The sequence below is a fragment of the Halichoerus grypus genome, chromosome 4, assembly GCF_964656455.1.
Source record: "Halichoerus grypus chromosome 4, mHalGry1.hap1.1, whole genome shotgun sequence".
Classification (NCBI taxonomy): domain Eukaryota; kingdom Metazoa; phylum Chordata; class Mammalia; order Carnivora; family Phocidae; genus Halichoerus; species Halichoerus grypus.
The window spans coordinates 164,406,212-164,421,754 of NC_135715.1; the positions used below are offsets into that span (position 1 = coordinate 164,406,212).

The following is a 15,543-nucleotide window of genomic DNA, read 5'->3' on the forward strand; positions in this document are numbered from 1 at the left end:
GCCAAATCGTCTCTGGGAGCTGAGGCCAGCCTCCCTGGCGCTATGGCCTCGATGCCAAATTCCCAGTGCTTTCCATCTCATGGCTGTGCACTGAGGCCAGTAGGACAGGGCAAGTGAGCAGGGGATGTCAAAGGGCACAGTGATCTTGCTTGGGCTGCAAACACTCTCTTTGCCCTCACTCCAGCATTCCTAGATGAGCCCTGGGGTGAACACATCACCATTTCCCTGCTCTGTGATTGGCTGAGATTGCACCAAAGAGGAATGCAGATGGCAGATAGGCTCAGGAACCTTACTCCCCGTACCCTTTTGCTCCCCCTTCTGCCCACCTGCAAGTTAGAGGTGCCTTCTCAAAAAATGTGACGATGTCACAAGAGGTTTTCAGTATGGAGAACCCTGCCAACCCGGTGAGAACATCTGTGTTTCTCCCCCGACCTTTACAGAAGGACATTGGCCATTCCCTTCCAGTGCTCTGATGTCCCATCCCTCCTCCAGCCCCGAATCCCTGAGCTTCCCTCCCCTCTCCTCCTCTGCTCTCCTCCCTGGTGCTTTTCTGTCTCCAGTCCCGAAACCCTAATCCTGTTAGTATGCTATGTTCCAGGGCTCTACGTCTCAATGGGGTAACATAATCCCGCAGTAAATCTAACGGGTCCCACAAGGCACACACAGATGGGATGTGCACATCCCACCCACCTCCACCGGCCTCCCCCGCCCTACACCCCATGACACGTTCCTGCTCCTGTCTCCTCCGCATCAGCAGAACTGCTTGATGACAAAAACAGCCCTCAGTAAAGGGGCAGGAGACAGGAGGGCATCATGGTCAGAAATGAGCATTTGGTGGTTAGGGAACTTTCTCTGCCCTACCCCCATTCTCACCCTACCTTAAGTTCCCCCCCACTGCTCTCTCTCATATATGTATATGTATACACATATATATGAGACACAGCCCTTCTGACTCTGTGTCTGGCTAAGTTCCCACATCCACTAGAATGAAAGCAGCTTTAAAAGAATTTTTTTATAGTCTTTAAGGAGGAGTTTTAAGAGAGAAATGTCAGGGCCATGATTTACAAAAAAGAAAAAAAAAATGTCCATTACCTTAACATCATTTTCCCCACGTGCAATGCACCCCTACCCTGCCCCCCACCCCTTGCCTGTTTGGTGCAACAAATTAATTAAACAGGATGGCGTCCATTGATTAATAATTTAGTTTTATGTATGGACGCAATAGCTGGTTTTAGAGAAAATGCCGGGGAAGGGGGTGGGGGAGAGAGGACAGGCATTTGGTTCTGCAATAAGGATGAATCAGTTCAATTGTTTCTGAGAGAAATTTTTAAAATGTGCTATTGGTTTCCCCAGTTTCTGCCCTCTGTTCTGCTACCTCTCTTTTCTACCTGCTTTGTTCTCCTCCTCCTTGAATGTTTGTGCCAAGTAGATCGAAAAGGAGAACTTTGGATGCAATGAAACATTTATTAGTGGAGAGAAATATTTATTTAAAAAAAAAAAAAGAAAAGGAAGAAGACCGTCTCCTGCACAATTTCTACCTCAGGGCTCCAGCACTATATTGTCTTTGAAAAATTTCCTGCTTTCTTTGCAGTCCCTGGAGCTGGCCACGTTCAGATATTTACAGCAAAATAGGAATAAACCGTAGGTCACACCATAGGTAATGAAGAGACAGGCGTGTGCAGACTGCATTCCGAAGCCCTACTCAAATGGGAGGCGGTGCACATAATGAGAGCCTGCATCTGTCGGGTGAAGGGCCCGCCTGGTGGAGGAAGGTTACATATGGCCAGCTCCCACCACGAGCCTGCGCCGCAGCTCTGTGCCGAGGAGCTCAGACTGTGACGGACATGGAGCGTCCGCACCATCCTGGGCACCTAGATGCTGATGGCAGGGATTACTGGTGTACAGGAGAGGAACTTGGGCTTGGCGGCAAACCCCCCCCTGCCCAGAGGCCTCCGAGGTAGGCAGGCCAACACTCAGTGCTAGAGTCACTGCATGTTCTCTTTTTTTTAAAGATTTTATTTATTTATTTGACAGAGAGAGACACAGCGAGAGAGGGAGCACAAGCAGGGGGAGTGGGAGAGGGAGAAGCAGGCTTCCCGCGGAGCAGGGAGCCCGATGTGGGACTCGATCCCAGGACCCTGGGATCATGACCTGAGCCGAAGGCAGACGCTTAACGACTGAGCCACCCAGGCGCCCGAGTCACTGCATATTCTTCCAAGAAGACTTAAGGACAGGGCGACAGGGACGGGTGGCTGTGACAAGAAATGGGGTGGAAAAATAGAGAAAAGATGACCTCAAAGCCATCAGGGATGCTTTCGGCCTAGATGTTTCCTATTAGATCACACGTATTATTTTCTTTTATTTTACATAGTATTAGAGGAGCTCATAGGCATGGTCAAAACATGTTGATTTTTTTTCTTTTCCTGGGTGGGGTACATAGATAGTCACCACACTGGGATGTTGGATAGCAGCCAAGTTAATTGGCAGATGTTCCCTCCCCCCCAGAGGTGCAAATCAGAAAATCTTTGAAGTGCTGCCGGTTTCAGATTCTGTCTTTCTGAAAATAAACCAAAGGTCTCAAGAATCAATTGGAAAGTGTTGGATTATGTTCAGAATTCAGCGAGGCACCAAATGGATTATCCAAACCACTTTGTGCCCTGAACTGCTTTTTAAACTTGGTTTGCAGAGATGCATTTGAAGAAATCTGTGTTCAACATAAACACACACACACACACCCCCACACACACACACACATAATTTAATAATTACATCAATCAACACTATCCTTACCTCTTAAGAAAGCTAGAGACACCTTGAACACACTTCTGGTTTTCTTTTGGGTGATAAAGCAACCATATTAGCATTTTGCTTTTAAAAATTAACAAAAATGCGTACCATCTGTGACATCCAGCTTTTAAAGCAGATGTTATAATGTGAATCATCACATTTGGTGTATGCTTATCGGCGTGTACCATACGCTGACGACCCGCTGAGTTTTCTTAGCATCAGGGACACCTCACTGTCAAGTTATGGCCTGAAAATTTGGGGCTTGGGAGTCAATGGCTTTCACAGTTTGAAGCCTCCCCATTGAACAGAGACCCATGTGTTAGTGGCTTCCGCTCTAACATCGGTCCTAGGTGCTCTGCCGGCGCTGGAGCCAACAGGGAGGACTGGTAGACCTTAGTGTCTGTCTGCAAGCCTCTATCGACTTCATTTTCCTGAAGGAGAAACCAAGGTATCTAAGGATTATTGATTTGCCTATAGTGATTCAGTGAGTCGGCAGGGAATAGGGAATAAAACCAATTTCCTGGCATCATTTCCCATGCACACAACCCCTTACCTTGCAATGCCTAGACTGGAAGCCAAGAATCCATCTCCGAGAATTTGATCAGAAAACATATGAAGGGTGATTCTGAAACCACAGAAGCATTGAGAAAGTCATAAAGATGTATAATATATGATAGCATTTCCCAGCTATAAATAGGAAGATGCAGGGAGAAAAATAGAGACCTCGTAAATCCATTGGGTCAGGAGAAATAGAAACTGCTTAATATTTCATTAAAAATGGATTTTCATAAATTGCACTTTGATATCATTGGGTGAAAGACAGTATGTAAGGACTAGGGTGTTGTTATTCATTACTTTTCATTATTAATAATTGGGACGGTTATTGAGCGAAAACATCAACAAGGTATACTCTCCCTCTGAGTGGGGCACTCACTGTGTGTCCTGGGCACTCTTTGAAGTGTATTAAAACCCACAGCCCTCGTCCACCAAAGTACTTAGTCTTTAAGGGACCCTGGACAATTAAAATGCCCTTTACAAAATGAGCACTGCTAGGGCAGTTCTAGTTGGAAACTCTTACACGGAAAGCCTTAGAATCTGGGGGCCAGAAAGGACCTGACAAATCAACTCATTTAATAGAGGGAGAAATTGGGGCCTGGGGGAGGTGGAGACATTTGCCCACACTGATGAGCTCAGCAGCAGCCTGTCTCCCCAGGTGCCTGGTTCAGTGGTGTTTGGGGGGTTTTTTCCCCACTCTGGTGAGAAGTGTATAAAGAGTTTAATAAAATAAGCTGGTACTCCGTCAGCAAAGGGTCCAGAGAGCAGGGGCAGATATGAGTGCAAAGTCAAGAGCACACAAGAAACCAAGAAGGAAGCAGGCTCAGAAACCCAAAGGACAATTCGAGGCCATGTTAAATGAGCATTCATTTGGTTCCGAGCAAGGGTAGGAGCAGAGTGAGCAAAACGGGAAGGCAGAATGAAGCTTGGGGGGGTGGTGCGGGCAGCCAGGTAGGTGGTCTAAGCAGAGAGACCGTGTCCTCGCCTCCCTTTCTGACAGGTGTCACTGTACACAGAGAGCAGGGGGCTCACCCAAAGCCTGTGACCGCGTGCCTCTGTGGGAAGACCAGCCCCCTCACCGGACAGGTACACACGCGTGTGCGTGCACGTGCACATGCCCACGCACAGCCACACTCACGCCCGTACCAGCCTCCCAAAGGGAGTCCAAAGACACAGTCATTTCCTTACTGGGGGGGGGGGAGGGGGAAGAAAGGTTTCTTAGTGTTGTCTGCCAAGGCTGAGAAATGAAGGGGTCAGATAAGATAAAATTGGATATTAAAAACACATAAGACGTGCTGTGTTTCTAAACGGTACCAGCGTGGTGTATATGCTGTGGATTAGCAGCTGTGTTAAAGTTCAAATCCACTCAACGCTCCAATTATGTATTCACGTGACAAATCCAGCTCCCCTCCCCAGATGAACTCCTTCGCATCTCCTGATGGCAGCCACACACAGTCAGCCTCACAATCCTCAGGGCGCGGGCCGGTGGCGGCCCCCCATGGCTCACAGCACCTCCCCAAATAAGCAAAGTGCTGCATTTGCTTCTTCCTTGCCAGAAGAAAACAAAAAACAAACAAAAGCCTCTGCCTCATGCTGAATTCTAAGAGAATTGATTAATCTCTTTCCCTTGGATTCAGTGCCTTCATTCCTTGCCTCAGAGCTGAGGAGCTCTTTATAAGCTCCAGAGAAGCCATGAAACGGGCATGGCCAGGCCGGGGCCTTCCTGGGCCCTGTCCCCTCCCTCGGTCGTCCTTCTCCAAGATTAAGATCACAGAGGCTTGGGCCCCTCTCTCCATCAGCCTCCCCCCAGGTGCCTGACTCTAACCCACTTTCCTCCTGTTTGCCTGGTCTTTCTTCCCTTGTTTTGTCTTCTAGCCCCTCTTTGTCCCCAGTCACTAGAAAGGAAGGAGCCAGATCAGACCTGGGAGTGATAGGTGGTCAAGCAGTTCTGCCCCTTGCCCCCTGCAGTTAGCAAGGCAGCAAAGGAAGGAACTTGGCCTTAGGATGGGCGGGAGGCTCCCTAGTGAGGACAGGGAGCAGCAAGTGGGGCAGGCTGGGTGGGAGCGCCCCTGGCTTCGGTGCGCTTAGCACCAGGCATAAGGGGTTTAAACTGAATATGGTGGGCCAGTGAAAACCTGTTTCCTCCTCTCCTTTGCTCCATCTGTCTTAAGCAAGCCACTTCCCCTGATCTGATTGCAAAGGTGTAATGTCTCTTACCCTTCACCCCCACCATCAGTGGTGTGCTATTTAAGGACTCTAACTTCACCCCCACCATCAATGGTGTGCTATTTAAGGACTCTAACTTTTGACCTCAGCAAGTGGGAAATATGGAGGGTTCAAGGTTGCCAAATGGCAGAGTTCCTAGTTACAGTTCATGGGAAAGAAAGGACCACGTTGTTAATTAGCTCTAAGCGGCTTGCAGCTCATTGCTGTTATCCAGAGCTTTCAAGTCAGGATTATAAACACACATCCCTGAAGAGTAACCCCACCTCCATTCAGCCCAGGCTCAGAGACCTTAAGGACTCCAAGACTCCTCGCCACCAATATAAACACTGCGAATTTGTTAAAAGAGGTGAGAGCCAACGTAGGAAACCATAAACCTACGATCCATCTCCACAGGGGCTTTGGATCCAGACGGACATCCCTGAGCCTCCGTTTTCTCATCAAAAAAGCAGAAATAATAATACTTAACTTGCCAAGGCATTATAGATGTAATTGTGTTTACATGGTGTCTATCTCAGGGGTATTGGAACAGACCAGTTTTTCCCCATCCTCTGGTCGCAGCCCTGTCAGTGTCCACATACCTGGCCTGTTCTAGGTATCATGAGCTGAAGTGTCTAGTCCCTCGAGTCGATTTGCAGAGTCTCTTGGTTGTTATAGCTATGACAGGTATGATTTAGAAGTGATGCTTGGTTAGTGGGTCTTTCCCCCAGCCCTTAGCAAGGAAACCAAGAGAAACTCACATATACTTGCGCCAGCTACTTTTTTTTTTATTATTATTTAATGGAGAGCACAGGAAAGCATAAGGTCCATATGGCAGTTATTGATTTGGGCCATCTGGTAAACTAGGACTTGCTCCTACCATGTTGGCTTAGAAGCTATTCCGAAAAGCCTTTCCTCCCCTAAGAGATGCACTGGTCAGATGGGGACAGGGATGGATTTCATTACAGGGTGGGACCACAGTGAGAGGAAACCAGGGCAGGACTCTGAGAGACTGTCTGCAACCCTGAACATCCAACAAAGACCAGAGGGAACCAAGAAAGTGTTGATTGACACAGGGCCCCGAGGAGTAGATGGTGCTGCCCACCCCGCCGCCCCCATGCTCTCACCCATTCACGGAGCAGGGAGGTCTCTAAGTAACTAACAAAACAACTGTGAAGCACTTTATAAAAATACCTGGCAAATATTCCTATATGCCTGCACCGTGAGGGAGGGGGAGAATCAAGTTCAAGCTAATGAGGTCCACTAGCCCTAAAAGATGACCCTTCTGCTCCAGATTTAAGGCGCCGCCTTCTGCTTGCTCTCAGCCCAGAGGCAACATTTTTCTTTCCTCTAAAAGTTTTTGTGAAGACCAGTTATTGTTTTCAAGTTAGAGCAGTGTGAGAAATTAAATTTTTTTTTCATGGTACTTCTAAAAAAGCCCCAAACAACAAACACACTGATTATTACAAGCTTGAGGGGAAATAAGGTTCAACGGAACTTTTGCACCCCCTTCAAAGGCTGGGTGAGCGGCCACACTGCAAGCAGGGATTCTGACAGTGGTTTCTCCTCTCACCCTACAGGTGTTCCAAGCCAACAACGACGCAACAGAGGTGGTTCTCAACAAGCTGCACACGCCCCTGCTGACCAGGTTCGTCAGGATCCGGCCCCAGACCTGGCACTCAGGCATTGCCCTGCGGCTGGAGCTCTTCGGCTGCCGGGTCACAGGTGAGGGGGGGTGTGACCTTTCCAGAAGGCTCACTTGCACCTGGAGCTCTGTTTAGCAGTAGCTAATGCACCCTGACTGCAGACCCCGTCTTGCCGGATACCGTTTATCTGTGCATCTGCTCATTGGCTACACAAGTATTCTTGGAGGCCTGCTGTGCAACAGGCGCCACACTGGGAATGGAAGTGGACAGGGGAAGTGACAAGCAGATGGGGTCTCTAACCACATGAAACTTTCAGGCTGGTGGGCAGCATAGATCATAACCAGATCAAGTACTGGATAGTTTAAACTAAGATGCGTGTATGAAGGAAAAGGACAGAGGGCTCGGAGAAAGAGTGGGGGACCTAACTGACTGTTGTTTGGAAGTTTGGGGATGGCCTTTCTGAGGATGTGATACTTAAGTAAAGGTTAGTCTGATGATGATAGAGGGGAACAGCATTTGGAGCAGCAGGAACAGCATGTGCAAAGGGCACAAGGTCATAAAAAGCTATGATAACACATGTGAAAGCAAAGACCCCAGCAAAGTTTCCATGCTTGGGAAAACAATCATCCAGGAAACAACTCAGGGCTCAGCTGAGCTTTGCTGCGCTCACAGCCCTGGGAGGCTCCGGGGGCCCTGGTGTCACCCACAAGGATTTGAGAGTCCTTGGCTAACAGTGTGGGATGCTCAGATGTGCCAGGCCCTGTGCCATGACCGTTTGTGTAGTAACCGAAGGAGTCCTTGCAATAACCCCTAAGAGGTAAGTTCTGCCGCTAGCCCTCTTTCAGACCTGGAGACACAGCAGTGGAATCATTTGCCTAAGGTCAGACAGCTAGTAAGGGACAAAGCAGACATGGACCCAGGCAGTCTGGCTCTCAGTCTGGGCTCTTAACCACGGTGCTTGAAACGCAAAGAAACCAGTGCTGACTTCCAGCGTGTGGTAGTCGGGTTCTTTCACAGCTCACTGTAAGGGGAGGTGCTGTCCGGTAAGCTGGGTGCGGCCACGAGCTCTTGCGTCTCCCTCCCCTCCACAGATGCCCCCTGCTCCAACATGCTGGGGATGCTCTCGGGCCTCATCCCTGATTCTCAGATCTCGGCCTCCTCCACTCGGGAGTACCTGTGGAGCCCGAGCGCCGCCCGCCTGGTCAGCAGCCGCTCGGGTTGGTTTCCCCGGATCCCTCAGGCCCAGCCGGGCGAGGAGTGGCTTCAGGTGGACCTGGGAGTGCCCAAGACGGTGAAGGGCATCATCATCCAGGGGGCCCGCGGGGGAGATAGCATCACTGCCGTGGAAGCCAGGGCGTTTGTGCGCAAGTTCAAAGTCTCCTATAGCCTAAATGGCAGAGACTGGGAACACATCCAGGACCCCAGGACCCAGCAGCCGAAGGTAGGCCATTCCTGGAAGACCTCTCTAACCCAACCGCCAACGGGGAAGTTTAGTTTGGGGGTGCTCACTTCCTAACTAGACAGTCGTCACCAGACCCCCTGTATTCTAATAAACATTAGCTGAGAGATTACTTTGTGCCAGACACCCTGCTAAATGCCATATTTTAATCCTTCCAACATCTCTAGAAGGAGGATCCTTTTGTCGCTCCCATGTTAGAGATGACAAAACTGAGGCTTGGTGTCACCCCCGGGGTCACGGTGTATATCGTGGAGAGCCACGATTCAGACACAGACACAGTCTGACTCCAGAGCCCAGACACCTACCCCCCACCCCGCACTGCCTTTCTGTCAAGTTTGACACCCTTTACACCCTCTTTCAGATGATGTTTCCTTGGAATTGACCAGACGTCCAAAAGGGGATGTAGGTTTTGGAGGCCTAAGTATAGAAACTTGGGGATTACTTCCAAAAACAACTGTTTTTTTGAATGTCGCTGCACTCCTTTGTATTTTCCCAGTCTGGACGCTACTTAGATCTTTCCCACCTCTCATACTGAATCTGGGAGAGGCAGGAGAAACTTCCCAGGCCAGCACAGCCCACCCCTCCCGCCATCAGGGAGTAAGGGTCAGCCCTCAATGCTGGGTATGGAGGAGCCCCCAGCAAGGGGAGAAGACATCATGCCTGTCCCTCTCCAGGTCAATCTCAGGGGGAGTCAGGCATTCTGATCCTAACTGCTGATACCCTCATTTAAAAGCAGGCCTCTTTTACCAAGGAAGGGGGAATTTCATGTCTCTGTTTGGTCCCCTTTGCTCAGCGAATGTTTCCATTCTTAATGTAGAGGCACAGGCTGGGTGGAGGCTTGGCGATGCTGATGTGAACACCCAGTTCACACTTGAGGGGCCTGGAAAGACTCAGGACTTGGGAACTGGAAACCTCCGTGGACAGAGCAGAAGTTGGACCATGGGTTTTCCCGGGGAGAGCTGACCCTGGCTCTTCTTGACCCGTTCTGGGAGCCTGGGAAAGGAGATGATCTTCGCCAGTGTCAAGGCCTACCCTCCCCATGACGGTGCCCCCTTTTGGAATTGTGGGCGTCCTGCAGAGGAGGTAGCCCGGCAGCATCCCTAGGTGCTGACCAGCCCCAGCCCCTGGCACGTCTCCACACCAACATGGCCCTAATCAGTGGCTCCCACATGTGCTCTGGGTTGCGTCCCCCACGTGGCTTGGACCAGGAGAGCCGCACTACCCTCAGTTTATGTCCTGGGGCTCTAGGTGAGCCTTGTTTTGGCAGAACTGGCCCTGCTAAACAAAGCTTTGGGGGGCACGGTCTCAGACTATCAATGTCTGATGAGAGGATGTTGTTATTAGCCTGGAGAAGAGGATGGTCACTCTACCTTCAGCCTTTCAGTGACCTGTCAGTCAGCTGGGGCTTTCTACATAGACTTTTAAGCATTACAAGAACTTCTTTTTTTTTTTTTTTAAGGTTTTATTTATTTGAGAGAGACAGAGGGAGAGCATGAGTGGGGTGAGGGGCAGAGGGAAAGGGACAAGCAGACTCCCTGCTGAGCGGGGTGGGGGGGGCCTGACATGGGGCTCCATCATGACGTGAGCCGAAGGCAGACCCTTAACCACCTGAGCCACCCAGGTGCCCCTACAACAAGAACTTCGAAGACAATGGGCAAAGCAGCCTGAAATTCACTTGTCTTCTCTCCAGCCAAGTCCATTCAGAGCCTAATTCTTTCCCGAGTCCACAGTCTCCAGTCCAACGGTAGAAGACAGAACCTAGCAATTGCCACTTTCATTTGCTCCTTCTTTTCTGTGTTTCTGGGACCCTAACCATCTTCCAAATGAACCAAACTTTGGTCTGAGGATGGAGTTCCTATGGGTTGTAATGTCCAGTGAGTCAACTATGAAGCTACCTTTTGGATGGATGTGCAGAGCAGGGAGGAGAAGGGGAAGGATAGGGAAGAAGGGGAGGGGTGGGGATGGGATCCCACAGAAGAGGGGCTGAGTGGCCTGTCTCCCCTGCAGCTGTTTGAAGGGAACATGCACTATGACACCCCTGACATCCGAAGATTCGACCCCGTTCCGGCACAGTACGTGCGGGTGTACCCCGAGAGGTGGTCTCCAGCAGGGATTGGGATGCGGCTGGAGGTGCTGGGCTGTGACTGGACAGGTAAGGCCTGCTTTCCCACTCCAGGTCTCGCTCACATGGTCGTGTGACCCTGGCTTCCCGGGATGCCCTGGGAGGAGGTCAGACCATGACGTTGTGGATGGGCAGGGGGGGCAGCCTTCCCCGGTGAAGCTCTGTCAGCTCGAAACCCCACCCACCCCAGGCCCTGTCATGTTCTCCTGCCCTCAAACCCTGGGCACTCCAGCCTCTGGACAGGGGATAATTTCTCGAGGGATGTGTTTTGTCTTTTTTAAAGGATCATTCCAGTTCCCCAACCCCAGTCTCTCAAAAACAAATCATAACCACACACCACCCACCCAAATTCAATTAGACCCTGACTCTTCGGGCCAGGAGGCTGTGGCTGTTGATTTAGGGAAGAAAAAAACCCCTCATGATAATAAAGTAATCGGTTTATGTCTGAATCTGGCCTCCAGATGTCAGTGGCTAAGAGACTTCATTTTCGTTTCGAAGCCACATCTGTAAAAGGCATTTATTTGCTCAGGAGGGACCCTGTTGTAGGGGAGCTGCCGGGAGTAGGACTTCTTCCCCGTGCGCAAGCAGGAGTCTTGCTCATTCCTTCCCCCCCCCCCACCTACCCCCCCCACCACACCTCACCCCGCCATCCTCGGCGGCCCAGGCCCAGGGAAGACCTCTAACTCTCCTTATTGCAGGTAAGGCCCACTGCGCATGCCCATCCTCCCTGTTTCCGGGAAGCACCCTTTTCTTCTGAATCAGGCCCCCCCCTTCCTCTGGGCACCTCCTTGGGCAGAGCTGGCGCGAGATCTCACCTGAAGCTGGCTCACTGCCCTCCAAAAGGAGCTCAGGGGAGCCACCTGAACCCAGTGCCAGCAGGAGCGGCAGACAGGCCGAGCTGCCCTGCCTCTGTCCGCCAGGCCCCCAGGTATCTCCATTTTCCTGTCGGTGCCCTACCGTCTCCAGCTCCCCCAGCAGGGCATCGGGAAGGATAATAAGGGCATGTCGGAGAAGTGCCTCTGGCGCCCAGGGGGGAGCAGGCCGCGTCCGATGGCTCAGAGGAGGAGCCCCATTGAGGCACGCAGGCTGGAAATCGGGCCCAAATTAGCCTCTCTCACCTTTGGATTGAAGGCAGCCCCAGCGAACACATTTTAGAGGGAAGATACTTTACTCCCCCTCACGTAGGGGAAAGGCCAGGTTTCCCTGCAGCCTGCTGAATGTGAGTCACCTGTCTGCTTGCAGGTGCGGAAAACTGCCCCTCCAGAGTGATACAAGCTGGCTTCGTTTATGGCCTCTTCGAAATCAAAGGGTTAGAGCTGCAGGGGACCCAGGAGCTTCTAAAAGCCAGTGGCTTTCAAACATTTTTGACCATGATCCACAATTTAAAATAAATTTATATCACAATCCAGTTGGCTCGCAAGCACACACTCACACGGTGTGTGCATACGGGTTACAGTGTATTGTTAAGTGCTGGACCCTGGGGACAGATTGCCAAGTACAAGCCCTGCTTCTGCTGATCGCTGGCTGCATGACCTCAGACAAGTTCCTTAGACTCTCGGCATCTTGGTTATCTCAGCTGAAAAATCGGGATGATAATAGCATATCTACACCCCCTAGGTTGTTATGAGGATTCAGTGAAATAATGGATATAAAGTACTTAGACTGCTGCCTGGCACCTAATAAACCTGCAATAATAAGTAAACGCAACTGGAACGAACGGTCCCCAGATCAGTGCTCATTTTCCCCATGTGAGCACACTCTGACATATTACAGTCCACATTCAAAAATTCTGATCATGACCCATCATATTGATCCCACAACCTACAAACGAGTGTGGCATACACTATGAAAAAAAAAATCACAGATCTAGGCCAACGTCGCTATCACAGATGGGGAAACTGAGTCCCAGAGAGAGGAAGCTACTTGTCAGAGGTCTGCCCCTCTGTGCCACGCCTCTCCCGGGCTGGCCCTGCTTTATGACCGGCTGGACAGTTGCTAATGTCCTTTTCCTCTTATTGCTCCCCCGCCCCAACCTGGTCCAAATTACCCTGGCGATGGTCAGCAACAGGTTTCTCATTTCAAAGTCCTGCCTGGCCATTCCTTGGAAGATCAGAGTTGGGGCTTCTTAGCCTCCGCCCAGCCTCCTTCCCTTTGAAGTTGCTGACATCTGGTTTCAATTGTAAGGGGAGCGTTGCAGTTTGATGGGCAGTTACCCCCGAGCTCCCAGGAAAGCGCAGCGGACATGGCCTGCCTTCTCACTATCCTTCACACACCCCGTCCTCTCCTTGCCTCCTCAGACCCCTGTGCCCCCGGATTTAACGTGATCTTTACCAACCAGCTACCTAACCTCCCCAGAAACTGCTCTCGTGGGCCACGTAGCTTTTTTGCTTTTCAAATTCCCATTCCTTTCTGCGACGCGTCCCTGGTTCACTTCGTTCCTACCCCAAAAGGAGAGCAGGAAAAAATAACAGGGCTGGCCTGAGTCACTGCAGCTAAATAATTTGACAGGACTGCTTCACCTGTTAGTTTGTTTGTGTTCCAAATGATTACTTCTTGCTTTGCTGCCCATAGTTTGCTTTACAATTGAGTTTGAGATTCTATGACACAGTGACAAATTTGAACTTACAAATTAAGACGCTTCGAGGTTATTTGCTATTTACTGTGAGCAAGAGGCAGACACGGCAAAGGGAAGTATGAAAGGTTATGTGCGTCGTATTTAATAGCAGAAAGATGGGAAGTCGACCGTGAAAAAGCTATTCAGCGTATTTAGCAATTTCCTTCAGCTCCTGGCTTTATTAAATGGTATCCTAAAGTGTGCCTGACAAAGGCACCTAATCATAGGAACATGTATAGAAATGGGAGGAACAATGCACGAGCTTATTCGGCGAGTCTCTCGTTGGAGGGCAACTGGGGGCTGAAGACCCCACCCCACGAGGCACGGACTTGAATGCCAGTTACCAGAACCCCTCCTCGCCCCACCCAGGGCGTGACTCACTGTTTCATTCATTTCATAAATAGTTGCTGAATGAATGACTGGCGTGAGCAAATAGACAAGTGAATGGATGGGGGAATGAATCACCTAGAGCCTAGGTCAGAACTGACTGCCTGCAGCCAGGTTTGGCCTGGCCAAGCTCTGTTGCATGCTCCTTGTTACAATACTTTGAATAAGTTGCCAACATGGACAAGTCTAGAGATCTTCCATGGGAATGGAATTGGCTTCGTGTTGGAAAAGAAATTTTTTTTGCAAGATCTGGCCACGTTGGGCCCCCTCCCTTCAGGCCTTCAGTGTGCTGGAGCCCGTTTGGTGGCCTCCCTTGAATCAGGGCATGCGAGATGCCCTCTGCCACCTTCCGTCCCGCACCGAACTCTCCCCAGCCCCCAGTCAGCCGTCTGGCTTACGGGAGCTGCGTGCATCCAGGAAGCATTTGAATTTGCCACACCCTGACCTAAAGGCACAGCCGAAATTACTTCCGGCAAGTGGAGTCTGAGTCCCTTTGGGTCCCTTTCCGTCCAGTTTTGTGCAAACGCGAACAACAACGGCTGTGGTTGTCTGCCTTCACTCAGAGCTTTGGCTGTTGTGCTTCTGATGATCTTGTTAGAGGCGGGCCTCCTAGGTCAGTTAGCTTTGGTTCAAAAAAGTTCTGTCTGAGTCAGAGAAGGCTGAAAAGAGAACGTCTCTTCCACCTAAGAGCAGGGGTGAGCCGGCTGGGAAGGCCCGTCAGCAGCCGCCTAAGGGACAGTACACAGGAAGCTCCCGTCATTAGGCACTGAGACTCTACTGTTTCAGATGGGCACCACTCACTGTGTGTGTGTGTGTTAGCCTGCCTTAGGGTCCGCTTCGCCCACATCCCTCACGGTCCCACCTGGCCTTTTGTGCTGGCCCCAGGGCTTTTGCTGTGGAGTCTGCGGCAGGGACATGGGTTTGTGTCCCTGCCTGTGTTGTGGCCGTTCCTGCAGTTTAGGGACTATTCTTGTTCAACTCAGGCCGTGCTTCTGACTTCATTGACAGCACACAGAGGTGACTCCAGGGATGTGTGTGTGCGTGTATGTGTATGTATCCATCTTCATTCATTATCTTTTCTTCCTCCTTTAAAAGCCCACACTTAGAAAGGAAACTGAGTGTGGGGCATCTTCCTGCTGGGTTTCAATGCAGGCTGCCGCGTGCAGCATTCACTGCCCCCTCTCTTTGCCCTTACGCAGACTCAAAGCCCACAGTAGAGACACTGGGACCCACGGTGAAGAGTGAAGAGACCACCACCCCATATCCCATTGATGAGGAGGCCACAGAGTGTGGGGAGAACTGCAGCTTTGAGGATGGTGAGTCATGGTTCATCTGGGATGGCACAGTGCTGACAATCAGAGGCGGTTGGCTTGTGGCTCGGGCGGGGACCTGGACGTCCCCTGATCAGAGGTCAGGGAGGTGTGGGTAGTCAGGAGCTTGGGGCAGTGGCCATTTACAGCCAATCTAGAAATATTCACATATTGGAACAACCAACCAGGGACAGCCTACAGGCATGAACCTGCTGGTCATCAGCTGAGATAAGGGTCCATCCAGAGAGGACCCCTCATTTGAGAAGTCTCCCTTTTTGCCCTCACTTCAAATCATTAGAATCCTCAGCCTCTTTGTACTGAGCTGTGTCTCCACCGTAAAGTCAGGTGAAGATCTGGTGGTCATCGGGGTGACTTGGCCCATGGAGCGCGGCAGTCAGGTTAACTCAGCAGTTAACCGTTCCATGACCGCATTGCCCTGTGTCTTTGCCCACTGCTGATTG

General features: G+C 50.8%; 1 protein-coding gene across 6 annotated transcripts in view; it reads left to right on the forward strand.

The window, feature by feature from the left end:
* Nucleotides 1-15,543, forward strand: part of NRP2 (neuropilin 2) — a 115,366-nt gene that overhangs the window by 52,151 nt on the left and 47,672 nt on the right. For all 6 annotated transcript variants that reach the window (XM_036066138.2, XM_036066139.2, XM_078071229.1 and 3 more), the window contains exons 8-11: nucleotides 7,125-7,269; nucleotides 8,282-8,631; nucleotides 10,657-10,801; nucleotides 14,972-15,088. In XM_036066138.2, the coding sequence (XP_035922031.1) occupies nucleotides 7,125-7,269; nucleotides 8,282-8,631; nucleotides 10,657-10,801; nucleotides 14,972-15,088 (757 nt within the window). The remainder of the gene's footprint in view (nucleotides 1-7,124; nucleotides 7,270-8,281; nucleotides 8,632-10,656; nucleotides 10,802-14,971; nucleotides 15,089-15,543) is intronic.